General features: G+C 40.7%; 1 protein-coding gene across 2 annotated transcripts in view; it reads right to left on the minus strand.

Annotated features, from left to right (window-relative positions):
* Positions 1–2,073: 2,073 nt before the first annotated feature.
* MDM4 (MDM4 regulator of p53) overlaps positions 2,074–23,074 on the minus strand; it is a 33,452-nt gene continuing 12,451 nt past the window's right edge. Inside the window, exons 4-11 of one of the 2 annotated variants that reach the window (XM_081324315.1) lie at positions 20,343–20,476; positions 17,996–18,045; positions 12,790–12,857; positions 11,867–11,963; positions 10,712–10,857; positions 7,128–7,274; positions 6,559–6,639; positions 2,074–3,090 (exon numbers count right to left, since the gene is read on the minus strand). In XM_081324315.1, coding sequence (XP_081180441.1) covers positions 2,548–3,090; positions 6,559–6,639; positions 7,128–7,274; positions 10,712–10,857; positions 11,867–11,963; positions 12,790–12,857; positions 17,996–18,045; positions 20,343–20,476 — 1,266 coding nt within the window. In that variant the 3' untranslated portion in view covers positions 2,074–2,547. Of the gene's footprint in view, positions 3,094–6,558; positions 6,640–7,127; positions 7,275–10,711; positions 10,858–11,866; positions 11,964–12,789; positions 12,858–17,995; positions 18,046–20,342; positions 20,477–23,074 lie in introns of both variants that reach the window. The other variant, XM_081324314.1, reaches the window with a different exon arrangement.

The following is a 23,074-nucleotide window of genomic DNA, read 5'->3' on the forward strand; positions in this document are numbered from 1 at the left end:
ATTTTAAAAGGTTTAACATGAAAGTTGTCAACCTGTTTTAATATAGCTTTGACTATAATGAAATAAGAAGCAACTTCAGTAAATCTTTATTTTATTGTACATAAAGTAAGGTTTTTACATGACAACTTTATTTCAAAGATGAAAACTGCTGAGCATTTTGGTTTTGTGAAAACCCTACATCTCATTAAAAGGCAATTTTGGTGGCCTGCATTGAAAAAGGACATAGAAAGCTACGTAGCCAGCTGCCCAACATGCAGCGGCTAAACGGCGGCAAGGAAAATCCCCAGGATTGCTACAACAGGTAGCCAGTCCATCAGCACCCTGGAGAGATCTTTATGGATTTTATTGTGGAGTTGCTGAAAGTGCTGGAAACACTGTAATTTGGGTCATAATGGATTTGTCCTCTTGACAAGTTCATTTCATTCCATGGCCCAAGATCCCAAGTGCAAAAACCTTAGCTAAACTCTTTGTGCAAAATGTATATCGCTTTCATAGGGCCCCACAACATATAAAATCAGACAGAGGAGTTCAATTCACCACTAAGTTTTGGAAGGCTTTTCTGGACTTGATGGGTTTTAGTCAAGGGTTATCATCTTCACATCATCCTCAAACAAATGGGGGGGGGGGGGGACAGAGAGACTGAACTCAGTTCTAGAACAATATCTGAGGTGTTTTATTAATTATCAGCAAGACAATTGATCTGACCATTTGCTGAGGTGGCTTATAATAATGCTGTGCACTCCATTTCAAGTAGATAATGGTCAAACATTTGTGGCCACGCCTGAACTCCCTACCAAGGAGCCTGAAATCCCCTCCCTGCAAGAATAGATTAAAGAGTTACAGAATACCTGGCCAGTAGTCAGGAAAGCTCCGGATGAAGCCAGAGAAGCCTATAAGACTCAGGCCGATAAAGGGAGGGTAGAGCAAAACCCATATAAAGTTGGAGACTGAGTATACCTCTCCACGAAATGCATCATCAACCCTGTGACAGTTGAATTGGACTTGTCAAAGAACTTATGGAAAATCCACCCTGTTTTCCACTGCAGTTTGCTCAAACCAGAGGTCACTTCTACCTTTAGGCCTCCTGAGCCTCAGGTTCCTATACCTGTCATGGTTGAGGGTGAACAGCACTTTGAGATTAAGGACATTTTGGACTCTCGAATACACCATGGGGTGACAGTAATTAGCAGCTTGAAAGAATCTTCCTTCTGCCCAGAATGAGTGGGTGTACAAGAAACATGTTAAAGCCCCTAAACTTCTAAGATGTTTCCATTCTCAATATCCTGATAAACCTAATTGATCTGTCTGCATTGTTTGTTCCCCTTCCCTTTTTGTCTTTTAGGTGGAGTTCCCATTCTTTTTTCGGGGGGGGGGGGGGAAACATATGTCAGATCCCTAAAGCCTTATTGTTTTCCTTGCATATATACTTCTGTGCTTTTGCTTTGGGGCCTGCCATTCTGCTGGGGGGAGAGGGAATATCTGCTTTCATCTGGGATAACTTTTGCTTTCTACTTTTCTTCTCCCGCCTCTATCCACTAGAGCAAGGGTAGGCAACCTTGGCTCTTTTATGACTCGTGGACTTCAACTCCCAGAATTCCTTAGCCAGCATGGAATTCTGGGAGTTGAAGTCCACGAGTCATAAAAGAGCCAAGGTTGCCTACCCCTGCACTAGAGAAAGGAATGTCTCCCTTATCAGGGAGATGGATACAAAGAAAACTGGAGAATACCTTGAGATGCACCCCAACTGTGCCAGCTACCCGTGCATTGTACTACCTATGGGTTGGCTGGATTTCGAATGGACATTATGACTTTGCTGGGAGGAAAAATATTGCTAGTTTAACTGTATCAATCATTTCAGCTGGATTTTTCCCAGACCTCACCCTGACTTCCCTACTGTCACTAACCCCTAATAAAAGTTTCCTTTTGAGACAATGCCTGTTTCACTTGGGTGGTTAGCTGTGCTTACAATGTAGCACAGGCATATAGTAAGAGTTAAAGGTAGAAATATGTTTACTTCCCAAAATCAAAGTCACTGATCGCTGTCTTCCAACAGAAAAGGAATTGGAACATGGAAGCAGCATAAAGCAATTTAATATACATTTGGCTTAAGGTAGTCAGAAAGAATAAAAATAAACTGCTCCCCTTTTTTATGTTTATGTTTCCATGTGAGCACACAGAGGGGGAAAAATGCAATACTTAGACCACTGCCGCTATATACAACATTGCTTCAGTGAGCATCAACTGTTCACTACTTTTGAGAGAGAAATTTCACAGTTTTATTGAAGCTAATATTATAGGAACATTAAAAGATCTGGAGACATCAGTTCTTGAACACAGATTTTGTAAAGAACTTGGAATAGCTTTTTCACACATCTACAAATTCCTTCCTTACTTAAAAGGACAGTGCAAAAAACTCCAAAGAAATACCAAATATGTGCTTTAGAAATGATATTATTTACTTTCCTTGAACAGCACACTCATAGCATGCAAAATTTTCTTATAATAGCTGAACATCAAATGTCTATAGCATCCAAACAAGTAACACAGCTATGTTATGAATGTCTTAATCACCGTCTGAATCTGTCTTTTACAGACTGGGCAAACTGATCCTTCTTTCTTCAATCGTTTTGCACATGTGAAACAGGCCACCAAGTGAGCTGTCCTTCCGTGGACAATATTCCCATTCCGCGGCCTCTTCAGGCACACAAGACAAGGCTTCAGTAATTCTTTGCTATTTTCAAGAGGCTGCACTTCTTTCTCTGTGCACTTAACAAACTGCAGAGGTTCTTTGTCTTCATATCCCAGGGCTAGATCCATAGAATCCATAGAGCTTTTAGAGGACAAGTTGGGCTTAACTACTGAACTGTCTTTAGGCCGTACAATTGGCGCAGATATTGTCCTTCGGCAATCTGGGACATCTATGCCTTTCAGGTCTTCTTTACTATGCATTGTAGCAATGTTGGATGTAGACAGTGATTGTATTAGCTTGGGACAATCAGAGAACCAGTCTTTTCTTAAGGCCCAACAGCGGAAGCAATACCGTTTAATGGGAGAATTGAACTTCTTGCATTTGATACACTGCCAACTGTCCTGCTGAATGAAAAGAAGCAGACAAATCAATTAGAGATTTGTGGGTTCATCTATACTTTTTCTCCTTTTGTAAGGAGAAAGAATTCAAGTGCCTTCAATAGTGGCCCATTTACTCCCACAATTAAAATCAGTCAATATTCTAATTTATTAAAAACATTGAGGTCAAAACAATCTTTAATTAAGAAGCCCTTTTCACATGAATCTCTTTCATTTCTTTTCTGATTTCATTTTACTACACAAAATTTTTAATATCACATTCTAAATTCAAGAATTTGGATAATTTCTCAGCTTCCATAATTGTATAAAATTTGTTGAAACTACACAATTGATGGTGGCTTACTTGCTTACTCTACATACGTGATGGCTTTTGAGTTTGAAACTATAATTTATTTGCCCAATAGCAAGTTTGTCAAGACGATACATACTGCAAAACATATTCAACAAAGCTTGATCTGCAATATAGATAACACAATTCCCAAGTTCAAACAGCTACTTGAGCCAGCTAATCCAACCCTATTTAATGCAGGAATTCATTCTTAAGCATCTCCATACAAGGGGCTCTTCACATTCTGCTTGACCACAGGATGTTGATTAGCAATTTGCTCCACTACTGAACTGCACTTACTATTAAGATGTTTTTCCTAATATTCAAACAGAATCTTCTTTCCTATCATTGTTCTACATCCTACACTCTTGGACGATAAGAGTTTTGATATTCACTTGCATCTTCTGCCTTCAAGTACTTCAAAGTTCTTTTTTCACCATTATATATAATTCTCAAGTTTCCTAATAGGTTTTCAGCTCTCAATCATTCTCACCATTTTTTAATGCACATATATCTTTTTGTTCTGAAAAATATTTAAAGTATAGTGGCCAGAACAGGACACAGTATTCAGATGGGATCTGTCCAATACAGATTTCAATGTAGAAAATCTCTATTTTCCTATATTTACTAAAGAAGTACATCTACTGTACCAATGCACCTTTCCTGCATCAACACGCTACATAGGGCTTGTCTCCAGTATTTTTTTCCATCAAGTAAGAGTAGGTGCACTCCTAGTCCCATCAATTAAGCAGTGTCAACTAACAGGACCCAAGATGTATACCATCTGCCTCAGAACCTGGCTCCCCTCGCGCACACACACACACACACACACACACACACACACACACACTAAGAACTGGATGACTTCCACCCTGATGATGTTCAGGACCTACTGAAGACCGGGTATTCTCCCAGGTATGATGATGGCTGAGGATGGGTTCTTTTCTTTTGTGATCTGATTCTTAATTTTTTACTTTTTAATTACTAGCCACTAGGGTAAAAGTTTCACAACCTTTAAGCTAAATGAATGCATAAATAAATAACAGTAATAGCATTTAGACATATATACCACCCCACAGTACTTTACAGCACCCTCTGGGCAGTTTACATTGTTGCCCTCAACAACCTAGGTCCTCATTTTACCGAACTGGGAAGGATGGAGGGCTGAGTCAACTATGAGCCTGTCGAGATCGAACTCTGGGCCATGGATAGAGTTAGCTTGCAGTGCTATATTCTAACCACTGCACTACTTGGGCTCCTAAATGAACACATCTGCCACAGAATCAAGTGTAGGTAATGAAATATAGGCAGATACAACACTCAAGGTATAATAGCAAAAAACTAGTATCACTGGAATTACACTATGGTAGTGTATATAATGTTGAATTTCTTTATGTTATTTTCACTAGGAAAACAGCCTATCAAGTTAATTTTGGATTGTGTTTTTATCTTTTCGAATATTAGCTAGTCCAGCCTGTAGAATTTATAAAGGGAAAGGATCAGATTAATATCTTTAAAATTACAGCCCATAAAGAATTGCTGCTATGTCAATCAGTTTTCAGCAGCAAACACCAGGGTGACAGCAAAGGAGCTAGCAGTGTCCATGCCATAGGCACTTAGCAGTATGTCTTTCAGAGCGGCTGTGGCTGTGAAAACCTGCAGATGTTCCTGGTGACAGCAACAGTTGGTAGCATTGGATAAGCTGTTTTTTTTTTAAAAAAAATTACTGGATCTGCTATTTTTTTTTAAAGTGACAAGTTGCACAGAGCTGTTTGGCAGGTTGCATGCATTCTTGGGGCCATATGTGGTACATGCCTGAGATAGCCTAACCAGCTTTATGTCATGTTCCTGTCTGCTTTCCTTCCATCTATTTATTCAATCCATTAATCAAAATGTTGAAAACTATTGGGACCAGAAACAAAGCCTGTGAACCTTACTGAATACTTTAGTTCACTGATGAGGAGTCACTGATGAACACTCTACAAAAATGATGTTCAAGCCTCATACAGATCTACTTAACAGACATGCCTTCCAAGCCCTTTGCTAATCAGACCATGGAGAGAAATATAAATGTTTCTGCTTTCTCGTCCTTACATGCCAGCCCCTTTCTCTAGCCCCTCCTTCCATTCACCTAATTTATTTCTAATATGCCAGCAAAAGATAATTGAGTGTGTGTGCGTGTGGGGGGAAACAGCTAGGATATTAGGTTCTTTCACCTGCATCATCTTTTCTTCTAAAGCAAGGTACACTATCCAGATCATTGTTAAAGCAACAGTAGTCAGGAGAGAACTAAGCATAATAAAGAAGTGCTGCTATGGGGATGCACAATGAGCAAAATAGGAAGCATTTCCACCAATTTCTCTCAGCTTTAGAACATTTCAGTTCCATCTTTGAAGTATAGAAAGTGCAAACATAAAGTGACTATTAAAAAAAACTTTCTAAAATGATTTAGTTTGTGTACTCCAACATTTCAGCTACTTGTTGAACACTGATCCCGAAGCCTCAGAAGCATGAGCTCAAAAAGCTGGGTATGGGTAGCCCTCACTTATAACCATAAATGGGCCCAGAACGTCCATCACTAAGGAGTGAATTTTATGATTTTATGGCCTTTCATGGCCTTTTTGCCACAGTCGTTAAGTGAATCACTGTGGTTGTTTAGTGAATCCAGCTTCTCCCATTGGCCTACTTGTTGGAAGACCCCTGGGAAGGTTGCAAATAATGATCACATGACCCCAGGACACTGGAATTTTGTAAATACATACAGGTTGCCAAGTGACCATTTACACTGTGGTTGTAAGTGCAAGAACTGTACCATTGTAACTTCAAACAGTCATTAAACAAACTGCCATAATCTGAAGACTACCTGGATATCAGACCCCTTGATCAATGAAATGGAAGAAGGATGCAGAACGTTGAAAAATTAAAAAATAAGCATAACATGACTGAACGGTTACCCTGAATTTCTTTAGGTCAATTAGACAAGATAGTTACTTTTCATTACTTCAGATTGTCCAATAAAAAACAACAGTAATGAGAACAGTTGGGTTTTACCTCTTAATTACTGAAAAAGGTGTTTAAACAAATTATACTAAGTGTGTAACCATAAACATTATAATCAAATACACTAAATCTAGAAAACATACCTCAGAGGGAACATCAGTATCTGTGTCATCACTTAAGAACTGAGAATCTTCAAGGTCATCAGAAGATACTGTTTCACTCATCTATAATAAATATAATATATAAATCAGAAAAGGGACATACTGTCACGTTAGCAAAGTAAGTGCAAAAGCATTGCACTGCTCGGTACTTTGGATCAAAATCTACATGAATTAATAGTTCCTAATGTTTAATTTCATATCATAAATAAAAAATATTTTTTTCAATTGGATTATGACAATAATATAAGTAATAATGCAATTGTTAGTCCACTTTGGTCTAGTGGTTAAGGCACCAGGCTAGAAAGCTGGAAACTATGAGTTCTAGTCCTGCCTTAGCCATGAAAGTCAGCTGGATGATCTTGGGCCCGGTCGCTCATTCTTAGGCCAACTCAGCTCACAGGATTGTTGTGGGGAAAGTAGGAGAAAGAAGCTATGTGGGATACATTTGCTGCCTTGAATTATTTATAAGAATAATAAAGGTGGGATCAAATAAATAAACAAATAAATTTTATACTCAATTTAACAAACATCTTCCCATTATTGGGACTTACTACTGTATTATCCTCTTTTCTTTCTTCATTAACTTGTACACAATCAACTGTTTTTGATGGGACTGTGACACTGAAGTTATCTGAAGTGGCTTCATTGAGGAACCACAAGTCATCTGTAGTATCTGAAACAACAGCGGTATCCACATCCTATACAAGAATGGAGAAATACACTTTGAAGATTTTTAGACTTGCTATTTATTTAGCTTCATAAAGGTAACTATAAACTATGGCCTCACAAAGCTTCCCTTTATAGCCACAGGCAGCTGGGTAAAAAATAACTTGCAATTTTCAATAACACTGTTTCAGCAATGTGTGCTGAGAAATTTTATTTAACATCCAATTAAACAAGTTATATTATAAATTATACAATAACCTCAGGAAAGACATAATTAAATAGAAACGCGTACATATGCAACAAATATTCTAGAGCCTGGATGCTTTAAATAGCTTCATTTTTTCAAAGGAAAAGACAGTCTCATTATTGTAATGAGAAAAAAGAACTAGTCTTCCATCATCCTTCCCAAAGCTTACGTGATATGGTAGAATCCAAAAGCAGTCAGATGAGATATGAAACAGTCCTCTCTCTAATTTAATACCGATGGCTTTCCGAACACCTACTTTTCTACCCATTATCCTGCACTATTTCCACAACTCCACTTTCTGGAATTCTTTCTTACTTCCTTAAATGTCACCAATTGTGAGACATCCTACAACAGGAAAGTTTTTACATTTATTTCTATGTCATCCTTTTGGGGGGGAAAAGTGATATACTAATTAATATCAGTTATATATTAATTATATCCACTAATATTAATCTGATCTACAGGCTAGAAAGCCAGAGATTGTGAGTTCCAGTCCCATCTTAGCGATGAAAGTTAGATGGGTGACCTTGGGACAGTCACTTCTCTCAGCCCAACTTATCACATAAGGTTGTTGTGGAAAATAGGAGGAAAGTGTGTTGGAAATGTTCACTGGCTTGATTTATTTGTAAAAATAACAAAGGCAGGATACAAATGAATACATTTACTACATGTAAAAAACCCAATATTCGTATTTTTAAATTTTAAATTATTAGGTATTTTTAAATTAAAAATCTAAAAACTGACCAACTTCTACAATCTAACATGCTTAGTAAAGCTGAAAAGAAAATAATTATGAAACTTGAATATAGAAATGGGCCACGAGTAGGGACCAAAGTTCCAAGCAGGAAAATGAACAGGGAAATTTGCAAATGACAAATAAAGGTTTGGCACTTGACATATTCAAAGGATTTTTGAAGAACCGTAATTAGTGCAGGTTCGAGTCCCACCAGGCTCAAGGTTGACTCAGCCTTCCATCCTTCCGAGGTAGGTAAAATGAGGACCCAGATTGTTGGGGGCAATAAGCTGACTTTGTAATAATGCCGCTTGGGGGGGGGGGGGCAAAAGCCCTAATAAGCAGGCATATACATAGAATGAAGGCTATTGCTAAGCACATTGATTTGTGCTTCTTAGATTGTAAACCGCCCTGAGTCTTCAGAGAAGGGCAGGATATAAATGGGATTAAAAAAAAAAAGCTACACTGTGTGCACAATTATTAGGCAAGTTGTATTATGGAGGATTAATTTTCTTCTTGAACAACTACAGTATTCTCGGTCAATCCAAAATTTTAAAGCTCAAGCCTGAATATTTAAGAAAGTAGAAGTGAGGTTTTGGCTTTCTTAGGGGAATATCTATCTGTGCACAATTATTGGGCAACTATTAGTGTGCAGAATTATTCTGCAACTAAATAAAAAATGAAAATTTGCCTATCTCACTTGTTTATTTGCATCTGTTAAAGTGAAAATAACTCAAAGTGTACAAGTATTTCTGACATTTCAAAAAAAAAAATCAGTGACCAATAGAGCCACCCTTCTTTTCAATAACAGTCATAAGCCTTCCATTCATGGAGTCTGTCAGTTTCTTGATCTATTGACAATCACCATTTTGTGCAGCAGCAACCACAGCCTCCCAGAGGCTGTTCAGAGTTGTAGTGTTTTCCTTCACTGTAAATCTCCCATTTAAGAAGGGTCCACAAGTTCTCATTAGGGTTTAGGTCTTTCATCTTTAAGGCCTTTACTGGCTAGCCATGCAGTTGAGTACTTCAATGCATGCAATGGAGCACTGCCCTGCATAAAAATCATGTTCTTCTTAAAAGATGCAGACTTTTTCCTGTAACACTGCTTGAAGTCCTCTTCTAAAAACTGGCAGTAGGTTTGGGAGATGAGTCCATCTTCAATCAGAAAAGGTCCAACTAGTTCAGTATAGAAATATTATTTAAAAAAAAATCTTTAATAACACCAGCCCATACCAGTACCCCACGCCATGATCCCATGTGTGTTCCTCTTATTGGTATATTTGTCCATCAAACAAGTAGGTAGTGAAGCAAAACATGGTAAGAGCCATGCCTTGGGTTATTTCAAACTTAGTATATTTGGTTAGATTGGGTGTGTTGTATAGTACTGCTACCATGGATTATTTCACTAGTTTTGTGTCTATGGATGTAAAGAGTACTGTGATATTGAATGAAACCATGATTTCATTTTCTTCTACTTTTAGGTCTTTGATTTTCTGGAGGCACTGTAAGGGGAAGTTGATAAAATATTTGCTCTCTTCTGTGAGATGTTCCAAGCTTTTTTGTAAGTTACCTGGCTATGTTGTATGTTGGGGGCTCTAGTAAAGATATATTGGGTATATTGGGTCTGTGTATTTTGGGGAATCCAAAGAAGTATGGGAGGATAGGTCCACTGATTTTGATCTGCCGCTATTCTTTTTTTAATATTTCATCTTCCTTAATTAAGTTGTTAAGAGCTCTCCTGCTCAGGTGGTCTGGTTTCTGTATTGGGTTGGTATTTACTGGGATGTAAGTTTTTTGTGTTGTATATATTATGATCTGTCCACAATAACTGTGGCTCAGTCTTTGTCTGCTAGGAGGAGGAGGATGGTTTGGTTCTTCTTTAGGTTTGAGAGCTGCTCTGTCCAATGCTTTAAGCTATTTAGGATTCTCTGTTCTTCTCATCTGTGGTATGATGGTCTGCCTTACGTTTTCTTGGGTCTCTGTGACCTAAAACGCTGCTTCTCCAAAGATATGTTATAGTTAAGGTCTTTCTGGTGGGTACTGTGTTCTGTGGTGGGTGGACATGTCGACTACCCATTTGTTTTCAAGTACTTCTTTGCTTCTGGGGTTGAGTAGTATGGTTTGCAGTTTTCTTTTCCTTTTTTTCAGTTTGTCTCAGAAATATGGCTTCATGGTGATTGTCAGCATTTTTGTGTGTTCTGTGGTCATGATTTATTCCAGTTGCTCATTGAGGTTATCTATGATGAGCTGGTTATTTGTTTAGTCTGAGGCAAGCTTCCATGATCATTAAGCATATAATTTTTCAGCCTCAACAAAGCAACCAAAAATGTCAAAGACCATATGAGAATGAGTTAAAAATCCTTTTAATTTAATGAATTTAAATAATGAATTTAATTTATGAATTAATTTAATGAATAAATTAATTTAATGAAATCAGGCTAAAATATACAGGTTTATGCCTACACATCATATTGTTTGCTAACATTTACCTTATTTGTATGCATATCTGTTGAATCATTACTTCTGGACTTCAGATTGCCTAAAAACCACCATGGAAGGCCAGCTATATCCCATTCTTCAGCCAACAAATCCAAGGCGGTTTGTTCTTTTGAAATATTATCTATTAGTATTCCACCTGCCAAAGTGAAAATGTTTGTGCAGTAAACTGGCAAACCTGCCCACAAGCATACAACTTACTCTAACATCTATATCGATGTATACTTATCTGTGTGAATTACAAGTAGTCCTCAACGTACAACCATAATTTTGGGGCCAAATTTTTGTCTTAGGTTGGTGTGGTTGTAAAGCAAGTCATCACATGATTGGACGCGATTTATTGACTGTTTTAAGCACTAAAGTAATCCAGCTTTCCTAATTGACATTTCTTGTCAGAACCTGTCTGGGAAAGTTGCACATGGTGATCATGTGACCACAGGATGCTCCAACTAGTCATAAATGCAAGTCCATCCACAAGTATCTGAATTGTAGTCACTTGATAAAGAGCTGATATGATGGTTGTAATTGTAAAGTCATAAATCACTTTTTCTGAGGCCCAGTAACTTAGAAGCATCATTAAACAAATGGTTGTAAATGAAGGACTACCTGTAAATATTTCTATTCCCCCACCACACATTACAAACAAAAAGCTTTTGTGTTCGCCTCTGTTTGTATATTGTAAAATATTTAATGATAGAGTTTAAGACTAACTTGAGAAATTACAAATAAAGAGTTTTTGTAAGAAATTAATAATAAATATGAAAAAGAAAGTTTTAAGAAGCTATCACTATCTTTATAGCAATGTTAGACTTATTCTAAAAACTGCATGGAATAGCTTTGACAACAACGTTCCCCTTTGACATTTTATTTATATGTGCAATTTTCACAAACTAAATTGACTACTTGAACGTTACCTAATTTGTATATTCACATGAGAGAGAAATAAAAATGTTTTCTTAAAAATACTTTGGAATATTTAATTGTATTAAGAAGAAATAATAGTAAAAAGAAAAAGAAAAACCACATAGGACTCACTTTCAACAAAAACAACATAGTATCAGTATGTATATATTCTACAAAATCTATATAACTAATGTATCCAATAGTCACAGCAATGTAATCATGTCTAATTGAGAGACCACATTTACCGTCTTTCTCCTTGCATGTACGCTTTAAGGCTGTTAATGAAGATACATCACCTTCATGGTCTTCCTGTTCAGTGCTGAAACTGCTCTCTGTATTATTCTGCTTAAAGGAAGAAGGAAAAATAACTATTAGCTAAGATCTATGACAGAAGCACAGGGATGTAACACTTCCTTTCTTAGTCACCAGCTTAACAGCAACAATCACATACAGTTGGAATACCACCAAAGTTACAGTAAAGATAAGACTTAATTGACTAAACAAAAATTGCATTTATTAACTGATCAAGACATCTGCCAAAGATCAAATAGACACAGATATGCAACCTGGCAGTTTTATAAGTCTTCCACTATAACTCTCATGGGAGTTGTAGCCCAAAACTTTTGAAAGATGCCAGGTTGCCTATCCCTGAACTTGTGTGTGCATGTGCACACGCACACAAACATACACAGAACACATTACAATACAGCTAAGATAGGATGTTTCCCAAAAGCTGCAATGGAATGCTATCAAGCCTATTATCTCTGTATCAAATAAGGTAGCCTTCTCTTGAAATGGATAATACTAACTCAACAATAGCACGAGAAACCATCTTGATTCTTCTAAGGTTTTCAGGTATTAAAGTTTTCATGAAGTAATACATCTTTCCTGAATAAAAGAAAACTCCCACCCAGGAATATAACAGTGAGAGCTGGCATGACTAAGGAAAAGAAATGCTACATCCCAGAAAACATGTTCAGAGAATGGAACTCTGTAGGTGGAGAACAGAGAATGAGAACTCTGTCCCTGCTCAGTGGAGTCCCAAGAACTTCTGAGGAAGGCAAAGACTCACCGGCAAGCAAGTCAGAAGTTCTAGAAATCCACTTTGCACAGGTACAGAGAAGGGGCACTCTGTACGACAAAAGAAACCACCCAGCAATGGGTTTACCTTCAGCCGATCTTGACTTTGATTATCCTCACTCTGATCCTTTGCGAAAGCAAGTGTCTGTGCAGCATCTAGACAGCAGGTAAAGAAAGAAAAAACCTTCCCTGGTAATAACCATTCTCACAATACAGCGGGAGCCCTTGTCAAGCAAGCATACCACGTTCTTCAAGTATGGGCTTGAAATGGTTCAAAATTTCTCACCCAACATTGTTCCATTTTGTAGCTCACTCACACATGGAGAATGGACCTGATAAATCCAACTCTATGTCCCCCAAAACCTAATTAGGCTCTAGCACTAGAATAACCACCATAATAAACGTATTTGTCTTATTGCCATTTTTAAAAGAAAAGCCAGTGCACAGCTACTCTGGATTAGAACATGGTCAGTGCACTTTTAGCCCAATTAGAAACTCTACCATCCCTGCTATTTGCAATATTAGGAAGTGCCCATTGGTGCCAGTACAATGTGCCATCCTTATCTATATGTAGATACGTTAGATGTAAATAGCAGGGATCTTGAAGTGAAGGCTCTTAGTATAAACCTGGTATAATCCTGAGACAGCTTTTCGAAAGGCAACTTTTCAAAAGGTGCTTTTCAAAAGGCAACTGGACTTTTTTTGGTTTATTCCTTGAAAAAGTTTCACTTCTCATCCAAGAAACTAAATGTTTTCAAGTAAAAAAAAAACCGAGAAAGTCCAGTTGCCTTTTGAAAAGCACCTTTGGGACAACCAGGACCTGGATAATTGAGAATCTCCACAGATATTCTAGCTATGATTTTTTTAAAGATGCAATAATAAACTATGTTATTAACATCATGTCTATTTGCCTCTCAATATTGTTATGGGTTCTATGATAGCCTTTCTCACCATGACAAAGAACTAGCTAGATGCCAATTCAATTCTGAAGTTGCATACTTTTCACGTGTGTCATGAAAAATGATAAAGATTAAAAGAGAAGCCAGAAATTTTTAAATAGTTATATCCCTAAACAGCGTACAGGGGGGACTATCCTTATGGTGCTTAGAGAACAACTTGCACCTGAACATCCGCAAGACAAAGGAGATGGTGCTAGACTTCCGGAGGAAAAGAGAGGAATCTGCCCCACTTTACATCGGGGGGGGGGGGGCTGTGTGGAGGGAGTTTCCTCCTTTAAATTCCTGGGAGTCTACGTCTGTGAAGATCTTACCTGGAAAGTCAACACAACCCAGGTGGCCAGGAAGGCCCAACAGAGACTCCACTTCCTCAGGGTCTTGCGGAAGAACAGGGTAGAAGAACGGCTAATGACCTACTTCTACCAGTCTACTATAGAGAGCGTTCTCTCACACTGTATTGTGGTTTGGTATGCTGGCCTGACAGCCGCGGATATTACAGAGGGTGGTGAGCACAGCACAAAACATCATGGGCTGTCCCCTGACACCACTGGATGACATCGCCAGGGCTCGCTGCCTTGGAAGAGTGAGGAAAATTGTCAGGGACGACTCTTTACTCTCCTACCATCGGGTAGAAGATATACAAGTAAAGCCAGCCGTACCAACAGGCTGAAGAACAGCTTCTATCCATGGGCTGTCAGGCTCTTGAACGGGAAATAACTTTATGTATGATTGACTTGCGAGGCCGGTGTGTTGTGCAATTATCTCACATGGTGTAACAAGACGGTGGGTCTGTTGTCACTGTGAGTTGTGGTGGTGGGGGAACGAAGGGAGGCTCGGCCAATCTCAATGTATACATGTTGTACTTTGATAATAAAGGGTCATAAATCATAAATTCACCAGCAGATATAATGCAACCTTCAAAGTAAATTTGGAAACTCTGTTAAAAACAACCAATTCAAGTATCTCATGAAAATTATCTGCCTCTTCCCCCGTATACCAACTGGGGCAAAGAGAGGAGAGAGTTAGCCTCAATCACTTACAGCTCTAATGTCATCCACTGCTAGCAACCCCCTCCTGAAACATAAAAATAGGCTCTCTGTTCTACTGCCTAAAAGGGGAATAAAGGTCTGCACACCTTGTTTTAACTTTGTGATTATATTCATCTCAAAATGTTTCTCAAAACAACATTGGGATCAGATCAAAAACAAAGAAAGATCACACTAAAACAGGGCTGTCAAACAGCCGGCCCATGGGCCGGACGTGTCACCAGGAAACCACACCCACCCCATTGCCGGCAATGGGGAAAAAGCTCCGATACGTTGCGCGATGTCACGTGACATCGCGAGTTTGACATGTCTGCACTAAAAGAATCTTCTGCAACATATACTGAAAATGCACACAAGAATTCAGTTCTAGCCAGATAGAAGTACCTCCGCAAGAATTAGGATGACCCTTAACCTGAGAATAAAGAGCTATTTACAATAGTTACTTCTTTTTATATAGATCAGAGATCTTCATTGGTGGCATGTTTTTTGAAGTGGCTGTGAAAGGCAACATAAATCGTACTTCTGCATCCACATATATACTATGTATATATGAAGCTTGCACTAACAGCAATTTTATCATGCACAAAGCAAAACTAGTTGACTAATTGCTCATATATGCTTCCTAATTAAATGTTGATGTGTAATTGTCCTGACTGCTTTAGGAAAGCATCTTTGGATACAATGCTGCATTTTATTTTGCTATGCAGTTCAATTTTGAATTTTATATGTCAATCTTCTATGATGTCAAAATAAAGGTTATTTCATTTTTAGCTTTTAAATTTGTGTTAAATCACATACAGGTAATCCCCGAGTTACGAACGTTCACTTAGCACACATTCGAAGTTACATGATAAATGCCCCCCGAGTGTTTACGAACAAGTCCCAAAATTAGGAATGTTACAACACCACGGCAGTTATTCGCCCTTATGAATGACCACAGAGGCTCTGCAACATTCACCCTATTTCCCCCCCCCCCGCTCCTCCACAACTGCTTCCCCATTCTGATGCTGCTGCGCCGGACTCACATTGCAAAGATCTATCTCCTTTCTGCCGTGGTTTCTTTGCCTTTGAGAGTCAGCTTGGAAAGGCTTTTCACGCTGAGAGTGAAAGGCTCTGGGGGCTGTGATCTCGGGGCTGTGATCTCGAGCAACTTCAGGCATCCATCTGCTTTTGCAGAGAATGGGTACCTGAAGTCACTCCCCCCCCGCCAGAACATTTCACTCCCAGTGCAAAAAGCATTTGCAAACTGATTGGGCCGCTCCCAGTGTCCAGGCAGCTTGGAAATGCTTTTCACACTGAGATTGAAGCTTCTAGGTGCTGTCATCTCATGTGATTTCAGGTCGCAAGATGATGATGCCCAGAAGCTTTCAGTCTCTGCACAAAATGTTTTCAAGCTGATTGAAGGCTTTGGGTCAGCAAAATCACTCCTCAAAGCATCTGCTCAGCTTGAAAACACTTCGGGTGCCAAGACTGGAAGCTTCTGGGCACCATCATCTCGCGAGATGAATTCACGCAAAGCCTCCCATCACCTTGCAAACATTTTGCGTGGAGACTGGAAGCTTCTGGATGCTGTGATCTTGCAGCCTGAAGTCACGTGAGATGTCAGCACCAAAAAGCTTTCAGTCTTGGCGCCCAAAGTGTTTGCAAGCTGAGCAGACACTTTGAGACTGTGATTTCGCTGGCCCAAAGCCTCCTGTCAGCTTGCAAACATTTTGCGCGGAGACTGGAAGCGTCTGGGCACTGTGATCTTGTGCAGCAGAGAGGCTGCAGAGGAGACAGCTTGCTAGATCTTCACAAGGTAAGTGACCCATGGCGGTAGGATGGGGGGAGAAAGCAACTGCGGGGAGCATGAGGTATCTCCGTGGGTCGTGCTTGGGAGGTCTCAAGCAGGTGGCCTGTTACATCACTGGGCCCCCCATGGCCTTCCCCACTCTGAGATACCTTATGTGCACTCATGTGCATTCAATTACCAAATGTGTGGGCAAAAGCAGGGAGTGATCACTTTTAAGGTCCGCAATTCACTCCTACAAATGGAATGGGCAGGCTCCATTACATTCATAACTCGAGGACTACCTGTATTCTAACAGCCAATAAAATAATCACAAATAAATAAACATGCAATCCACTATATTTAATATTATACTAATTTCTACAGAGCAAGGACAGCAATACAGGTAGTCCTCACTTACCAACTGTTTAGTGACTGTCCAAAGTTACAACAGTTGAGCTTTCGATCAATTCTTGCATATATGGCTGTCACAAAGTTGCACAGCCACCATTTGTGAGGTTCACAATCAGTTTCCAACAAACAGAATCAATGGAGAATTGAAGATATGAAATCACAAGTCATAGTCTTATGTCTTGCTTAATGACCACAGTGATTTGCTTAACAACAGAAGCAGAAGTGACATCCAGTCTAATGACATGTTTTTTTTTTGCTTAGCAACTACCACACTTACTGACAGAGTTGCCAGTCCCAATGGAACTTGGGACAACCACTGGAACTTCAACCAGTTTTAAGTCTAAAACAGATAATTTTATCACTATCTGTGATCTGATTCTTTTCTGAAATGGAAAGAGTTTGTGTTGTTCTGGTCAAAGTTCAGCACTGATTTTGTCTAAACTGAACAGCAACTGTTTGTGACTGAAATTATTAACTTCAGTATAACTGTCACACTACCCTCAGAATAACCACATTGATGTAGTTCAAAGAAGAAACAGAAATATTCTGTACTTCTCCAGAATGCTCCATTCCCACAATGGCAGGTCTGGAACATGCCTAAAAAAAGCCAACAGTATATTTATATGCAAAAGTGCATTTAATGTTCTCATAAAATCACAACACAGGAATGTACCTAAAGATAACCCAAACTAACTCTCTGACAGTGTACGAATACAATGTTGCCATAATTCAATAAACAGCTTAAAAATAATACAAGCAAAATAAAAATAAAAAAGCTTTTGTTTCCTTCATCAGGAAAACATTATGCATGTTCACAAACCCATTTTCTGCATCTCAACAGGACTTGAACAAAGGATAAAGCTGTATAGGTAGAAAGCCTGGAGACCAGCACAGGATGTGTCTACAGGCACACTGATAACCATTGACACCATAATGGTGACCCTAATCTAGTTTTATTTCAATATATGTCAACATATTACCTTTTTTTTGTTAGCAAAATCCCAGTATTCCCAATCCTCAGAGCAATTCATCTGAAGCAAAACGCTTTCACATGTGTTTACTTACCAAGATTATTAATTTTACAAATTGAATGAATTTGAAGAAACCTACCTGTAGTAGTAGTAAGAGTCACATTCCTTCTCAGCATATCATAAACAAGGCTGTGGAAAAATAACGAACAATGAGTGGAGAATGTAATTGTATAAAGAACGTAATTACATAAAGAATAATTTTTTTAAAAAAAGGTAAAGGTTTCCATTCTGACTCTAGGGAGCAGGTGCTCATCTCCCTTTACTCGCCGGGGGGAGCTGGCATCATACAAAGATGCTTCCGCAGTCGTGTGGCCAACAGGATTATACACTGAGGCACACGGAACACTCTTTCCTTCCCACTCAAGTGGTACCTATTTATCTACTTGCATTTGCCTTCTTTCAAACTGCTAGGTTGGCAGGAGCTGGGGCAGAAACAGGATCTCACCCTGTCACACAGTACTTGGGTCTCGAACTGCCAACCTCCCAGTAACACAAGCTCTGTGTCTTAACTGCTGTGCCCCCACACATTAAGAATACTTAATTCAAATATTATGCAAGATAGAATACTAATGAGCTATCCAAAATCATGATACAGCATATGATTTATAAGAAAAGCACTCTATATCAGAGGCATTTAGAAAGAGGATAGGAATAAATATGGCCTAATTTCAAGTCAATTCAATTTAAAAAAAAACATGTTTAAACTTTTTTCTCAGAACAGTTACCAGTTCTCTGATGACAGTTCTTACCCTACCATTAAATCATAGCCATAGTCATTGCTGGCAAAAGACTCTGCAAAAAAGTTTATTATAAACCCAATTCACACAATGAATTAGCATTCTGTCAAGAGAGGGACTTACTATACACATATATAATTAAGCATGCCAAATATACCTGTACTTTTTAAAGAAAAAAAAACCCTCTAGCCTTCAGAAATGGACTGTTTGGTTAAACCACTTGACAGAATGATGAGTATCAGATATGAAGCTGGGAGGCTTGCTAAAATTTCCATCCACAGAATAGCAATAACACTTAGACTTATATATCACCCCACAGTGCCTTACGACACTCTGTGAATGGTTTATAACAGGGGTCCCCAACCCCCGGTCCGTGGACCGGTACCAGGCCGCGGCATGCCAGCAACTGGTCTGCACAGACAAGCAAATCCCCATCCATGGGATGCAGGCAGCATACAAAACCGTGCCCCTTCCGGTCTGTGGAAAAACCTCTCTCCATGGAACCAGTCCCTGGTGCCCAAAAGGTTGGGAACCTCTGGTTTATAACTTCAGCATATTGCCTCCAACAATGTGGGTCTTCATTTTATCGACTTCAGAAGGATGGAATGCTGAGTCAACCTTGAATCCTATCAGGATCAAACTCCACACTCTGGGTAGAGTTGGTCTTTAATACTGTATTCTAACCATCATGGCACCAGGCCAATTCCATGCACAGGTACAATTACAGTAAACCTAAGAGTTTCAGGCTTCAAATTATGAATTTGTTTAGAAAAACTACATGCAAATACAAAATCAAGAGAGAAGTTAAGAGGGTAAGGCTAAATTTCTAGTTTACTATTTGAATTATTTTTAACAGGAAAGAACATGCAAGAACAATGGCACTGATAAACTGAAATAAAATATCCCATTTATTAATTTGCATACTATTACTCATTCTGCTTCAGAATAGGAATAGGGAAGTATTCAAGACCCAATCTGTGAAATATTTGCTTCTATGTAGTTCCATCCCAAACCTCCCTACTGCATTGTTAGGACTAAGTTCACAGGACTTAAGTATGCAAGTACTATACTTGCGCAATTAAGTCCCATGACAAAAGCATGGCCTTAAGTTTGCATCAGCATGGGAGCAGAGAGTAATAGGCTAAACAAGAGCAGTATCTGCCTGTTAGCATTGCACATGGATACTACCATGCTCATTTGCTTCCACTCTGGTATAGTCAAATATACTGATCAGGCAAAAAAAAAGACTGGAATATGCAGCATTCACATATAATATATATGCAGACCATAGAAGATGTGGCTAGAAATTCAAGCACACATTTTCTTCTTCATTTATTCTCTCAGAAAAAAAGGTAAGAAAGGAATGTAACTAATCATGCAAATAAGAACAACAGAGAGTAAGTATAGTATTACAGTAACCAAATTCACCAAAATATTAATGCTATTAACCAAGATGAAGTTAATAAACCAAATTGGTTGCAGGCAGTGGTATGCTAGTAAATGTTTAAGAATTGACTCCGCCAGCTCCACTGCTGCCAATGTCCTGTGTAATAGCACAGAACAGCTGATTTGTATGCTAGACATCAAGGGCAGAATTCACTGTATCTACTCAAAATAAAAGACAACTCTTTGCTTTAGACAATAAAAATTGCAGACTCTTATTTCATGGGTATGACGGACATTTCCTACCTTCGTTCTTTTACAGAGAAACTCTGACAGCCCAAAAGCTCCCCCAGCTGGTCTTTTCCACAGTGTATGATGTGCTGCTGTTCTTTGTCATATAGTTGCTTCTGTGCAATGTACTCTCCAAGATAGATTATACACTAAAAAAAATGGAAATTTCAGTTATGCTTTCTTTTATAAAAATCATCTGTTTACTTAAATTCCGTTGTTTCAGTAATTTTCAAACCTGTTTGTATGTGTGAGATGTCTAAATGTGATAAATAAATATATATAAACATCTGACCTATCACATGCAGCCATGCATTATAACTGTTTATTTCAAAAAAGTAATGTAATCTGAAAATAGAATTTCCACCAGACCTTTGTTATATTAGATTATGCTCTAATACACATTATGTAGACTGCCACCTTTGTCTACATAGGATTGGATGTATTCAGATAGTCTTCCCAAGGTACCTAAAGCAGGGCTTTTCAACCGGTGGTACACGTACCACTGGTGGTACGTGAGCACCTGGCTGGTGGTACGCGGTGTCGCCTTCCTCCCCCCGCCTCCTCCCCCCCCCCCGCGCTCTGCTCCTTCCCAGCTCACTTGCTGCTGGAAAGCATGCTGCTTGGCAGCGGCCTGCAAGAACCCTACAGAGGGCGTGCACAGGCACAGAATGAGGCCCCACCCTCCTCAGGGACTCGTTGTGCAGCAACCGGATTGACATCTGATTGGTGCTTCTTTGGGGTACACATGGCCGGTAAGGAATGTCGGAGTCCCAGGTACCGGTAAGGCGATCGGCCTGCTCCTCCCCCATCGCCTGCCAGTCCTGGGAGAGCCCCACGTGAGCGCCTTGCCGGCCACCGAACCCTGCCTTTTGAGCAGGAGCGGCCTTGCCCTGCTTGCCCTTGGCTGCCTCCGTGGGTGCTGCTCTAGCGCGGAGAGGGGGAAGCCGGTCCCCATTTGGCCCAACAGCCCCAGGACAGCCCCACGTGAACGCCTTGCCAGCCTCCAAACCCTGCCTTTTGAGCAGGAGCGGCTGTCAAATCCCGGGCTCGACAATCAACCAAGGGGGGGATCCGCACAGCAACCCAGTCTGCCAGCCACTCATTACTCCACCAATTAGCTGGGAAGCTGAGACTCCGGGTTTGAGCCGCCGACCAGAGGAGAGCACCGCTGATCAGCTGGGACTCCGGATCCCACGCCACCGGCCAGCTGGAAGTCCCGGCGGACAGCCCCGATGCCACTGGTTTCCAAGCGGCACCAGCTTCTGAGTGGGCGTGGGCAGCCTCTAAGTGCCCAGCGCGGGTGGTTTCTGAGCAGCGCTGGCTTCTGAGTGGGTGCAGGCGGCTTCCAAGCGCCCTGCGCAGATGGTTTCCAAGCAGCACTGGCTTGGATGGCTTCCGATGAGTCACACACAGGCGGCCTCCAAGCGGCCTATGCGGATGGCTTCCGAGCGGCGCCGGCTTCTGAGTGGGCGCAGGCAGCCTCCAAGCGCCCTGCGCGGGTGGTTTCCAAGCAGCGCCAGCTTCTGAGCGGGCGCTGGTGGCTTCCAATGCCCCCTGCACGGGCAGCCTCCAAGCGGCCTGTGCAGATGGCTTCCGAGCGGCGCTGGCTTCTGAGCGGCCTCCAAGCAGCTTGCGCGGGTGGCTTCCAATGCACCCCATGCAGACGGCCTCCAAGCACCCCACCCTGGCTTCCGAGTGCCTCCGGCTTCTGAGCGCCCCGCGAGTGGAAAGCAAGCGAGCAGGGCGGGAGTGTGGGATCGGGGTGTGCAAGTACAGCTGAGCCGCGCTTCTCCAAGCTGTTTTGCTGTTTTTTGCAAAATTGCCCCGGGTCAGTGGAAAACCCTCCAGTCTCCCCGCTGCAAGCATGGGAAGCACCAGAGCTCCTGATGAACCGCTTTTAAGGGAGAGAGAGAGCCGAGCTTGACCTACGCGGCTGGGCTGTTTCTGCTTTTCCTTTGCAACTTGGAAGAATAATAGCAATAATAAGAGGAAAAGTTTTTGCATGATTTCCAGACGTTTCCTCTCCGTCCCCACCCCACTTCATCCCAAGAAGCAGTATTTGTTTCTGCTTTTCTTTTGCAACTTGGAAGAATAACAGCAATAATAAGAGGAAAAGTTCTTGCATGATTTCCAGACGTTTCCTCTCCGTTCCCACCCCACTCCATCCCAAGAAGCAGTATTTGTAGTTTGGACTAGCAGGTTGTTTGGCTGCTCTCCTCCTTTGCTCACGGAGCGCGCGCACTGCCCTTTGCAAAAGACAGAGCCCCCGCGGTTTTGCATTGCAAGATTACTTTGCCCGAAGGGTGACTTGGTGGCGATTTGGGTTTGTCTCCCTTCCTTTGGAGGAGGGAGAAAAGCATCGCTCTCTTCCTTCGGGCGGGTGAAAATTAACTTGATAACAGCAGCAATGCGGCCAGAAATGGGCATCTCTCCACAGCGCTCGGGAGCGCTATGGGAAGAATGATGTACACAAAGAGGATCGGGAACCTGGCTCAAACGCTGGGCTCTGATAGGGGAAAAATTACTGGGAGAAGTAGCCGGTTCGTAATGTACGTGCCTGAAAATGGGAGATGGGCAGGTTGTGTGAGGTGCAGTATTTGTAGTTTGGACTAGCAGGGAAGGAAAGAAAGGAAAGGAAGGAAAAGGAAGCAAGGGAGAATGGGAGAGAGGGGGGAAGGAAGGCACCCACCCCCCTCCACCAGAGACCCACAGATTCCCCCCCCACAGGCCCCCGGCAACCTGAGTGA

This window comes from Vipera berus (genome assembly GCF_964194415.1).
Source record: "Vipera berus genome assembly, chromosome: 3".
Lineage (NCBI taxonomy): Eukaryota > Metazoa > Chordata > Lepidosauria > Squamata > Viperidae > Vipera > Vipera berus.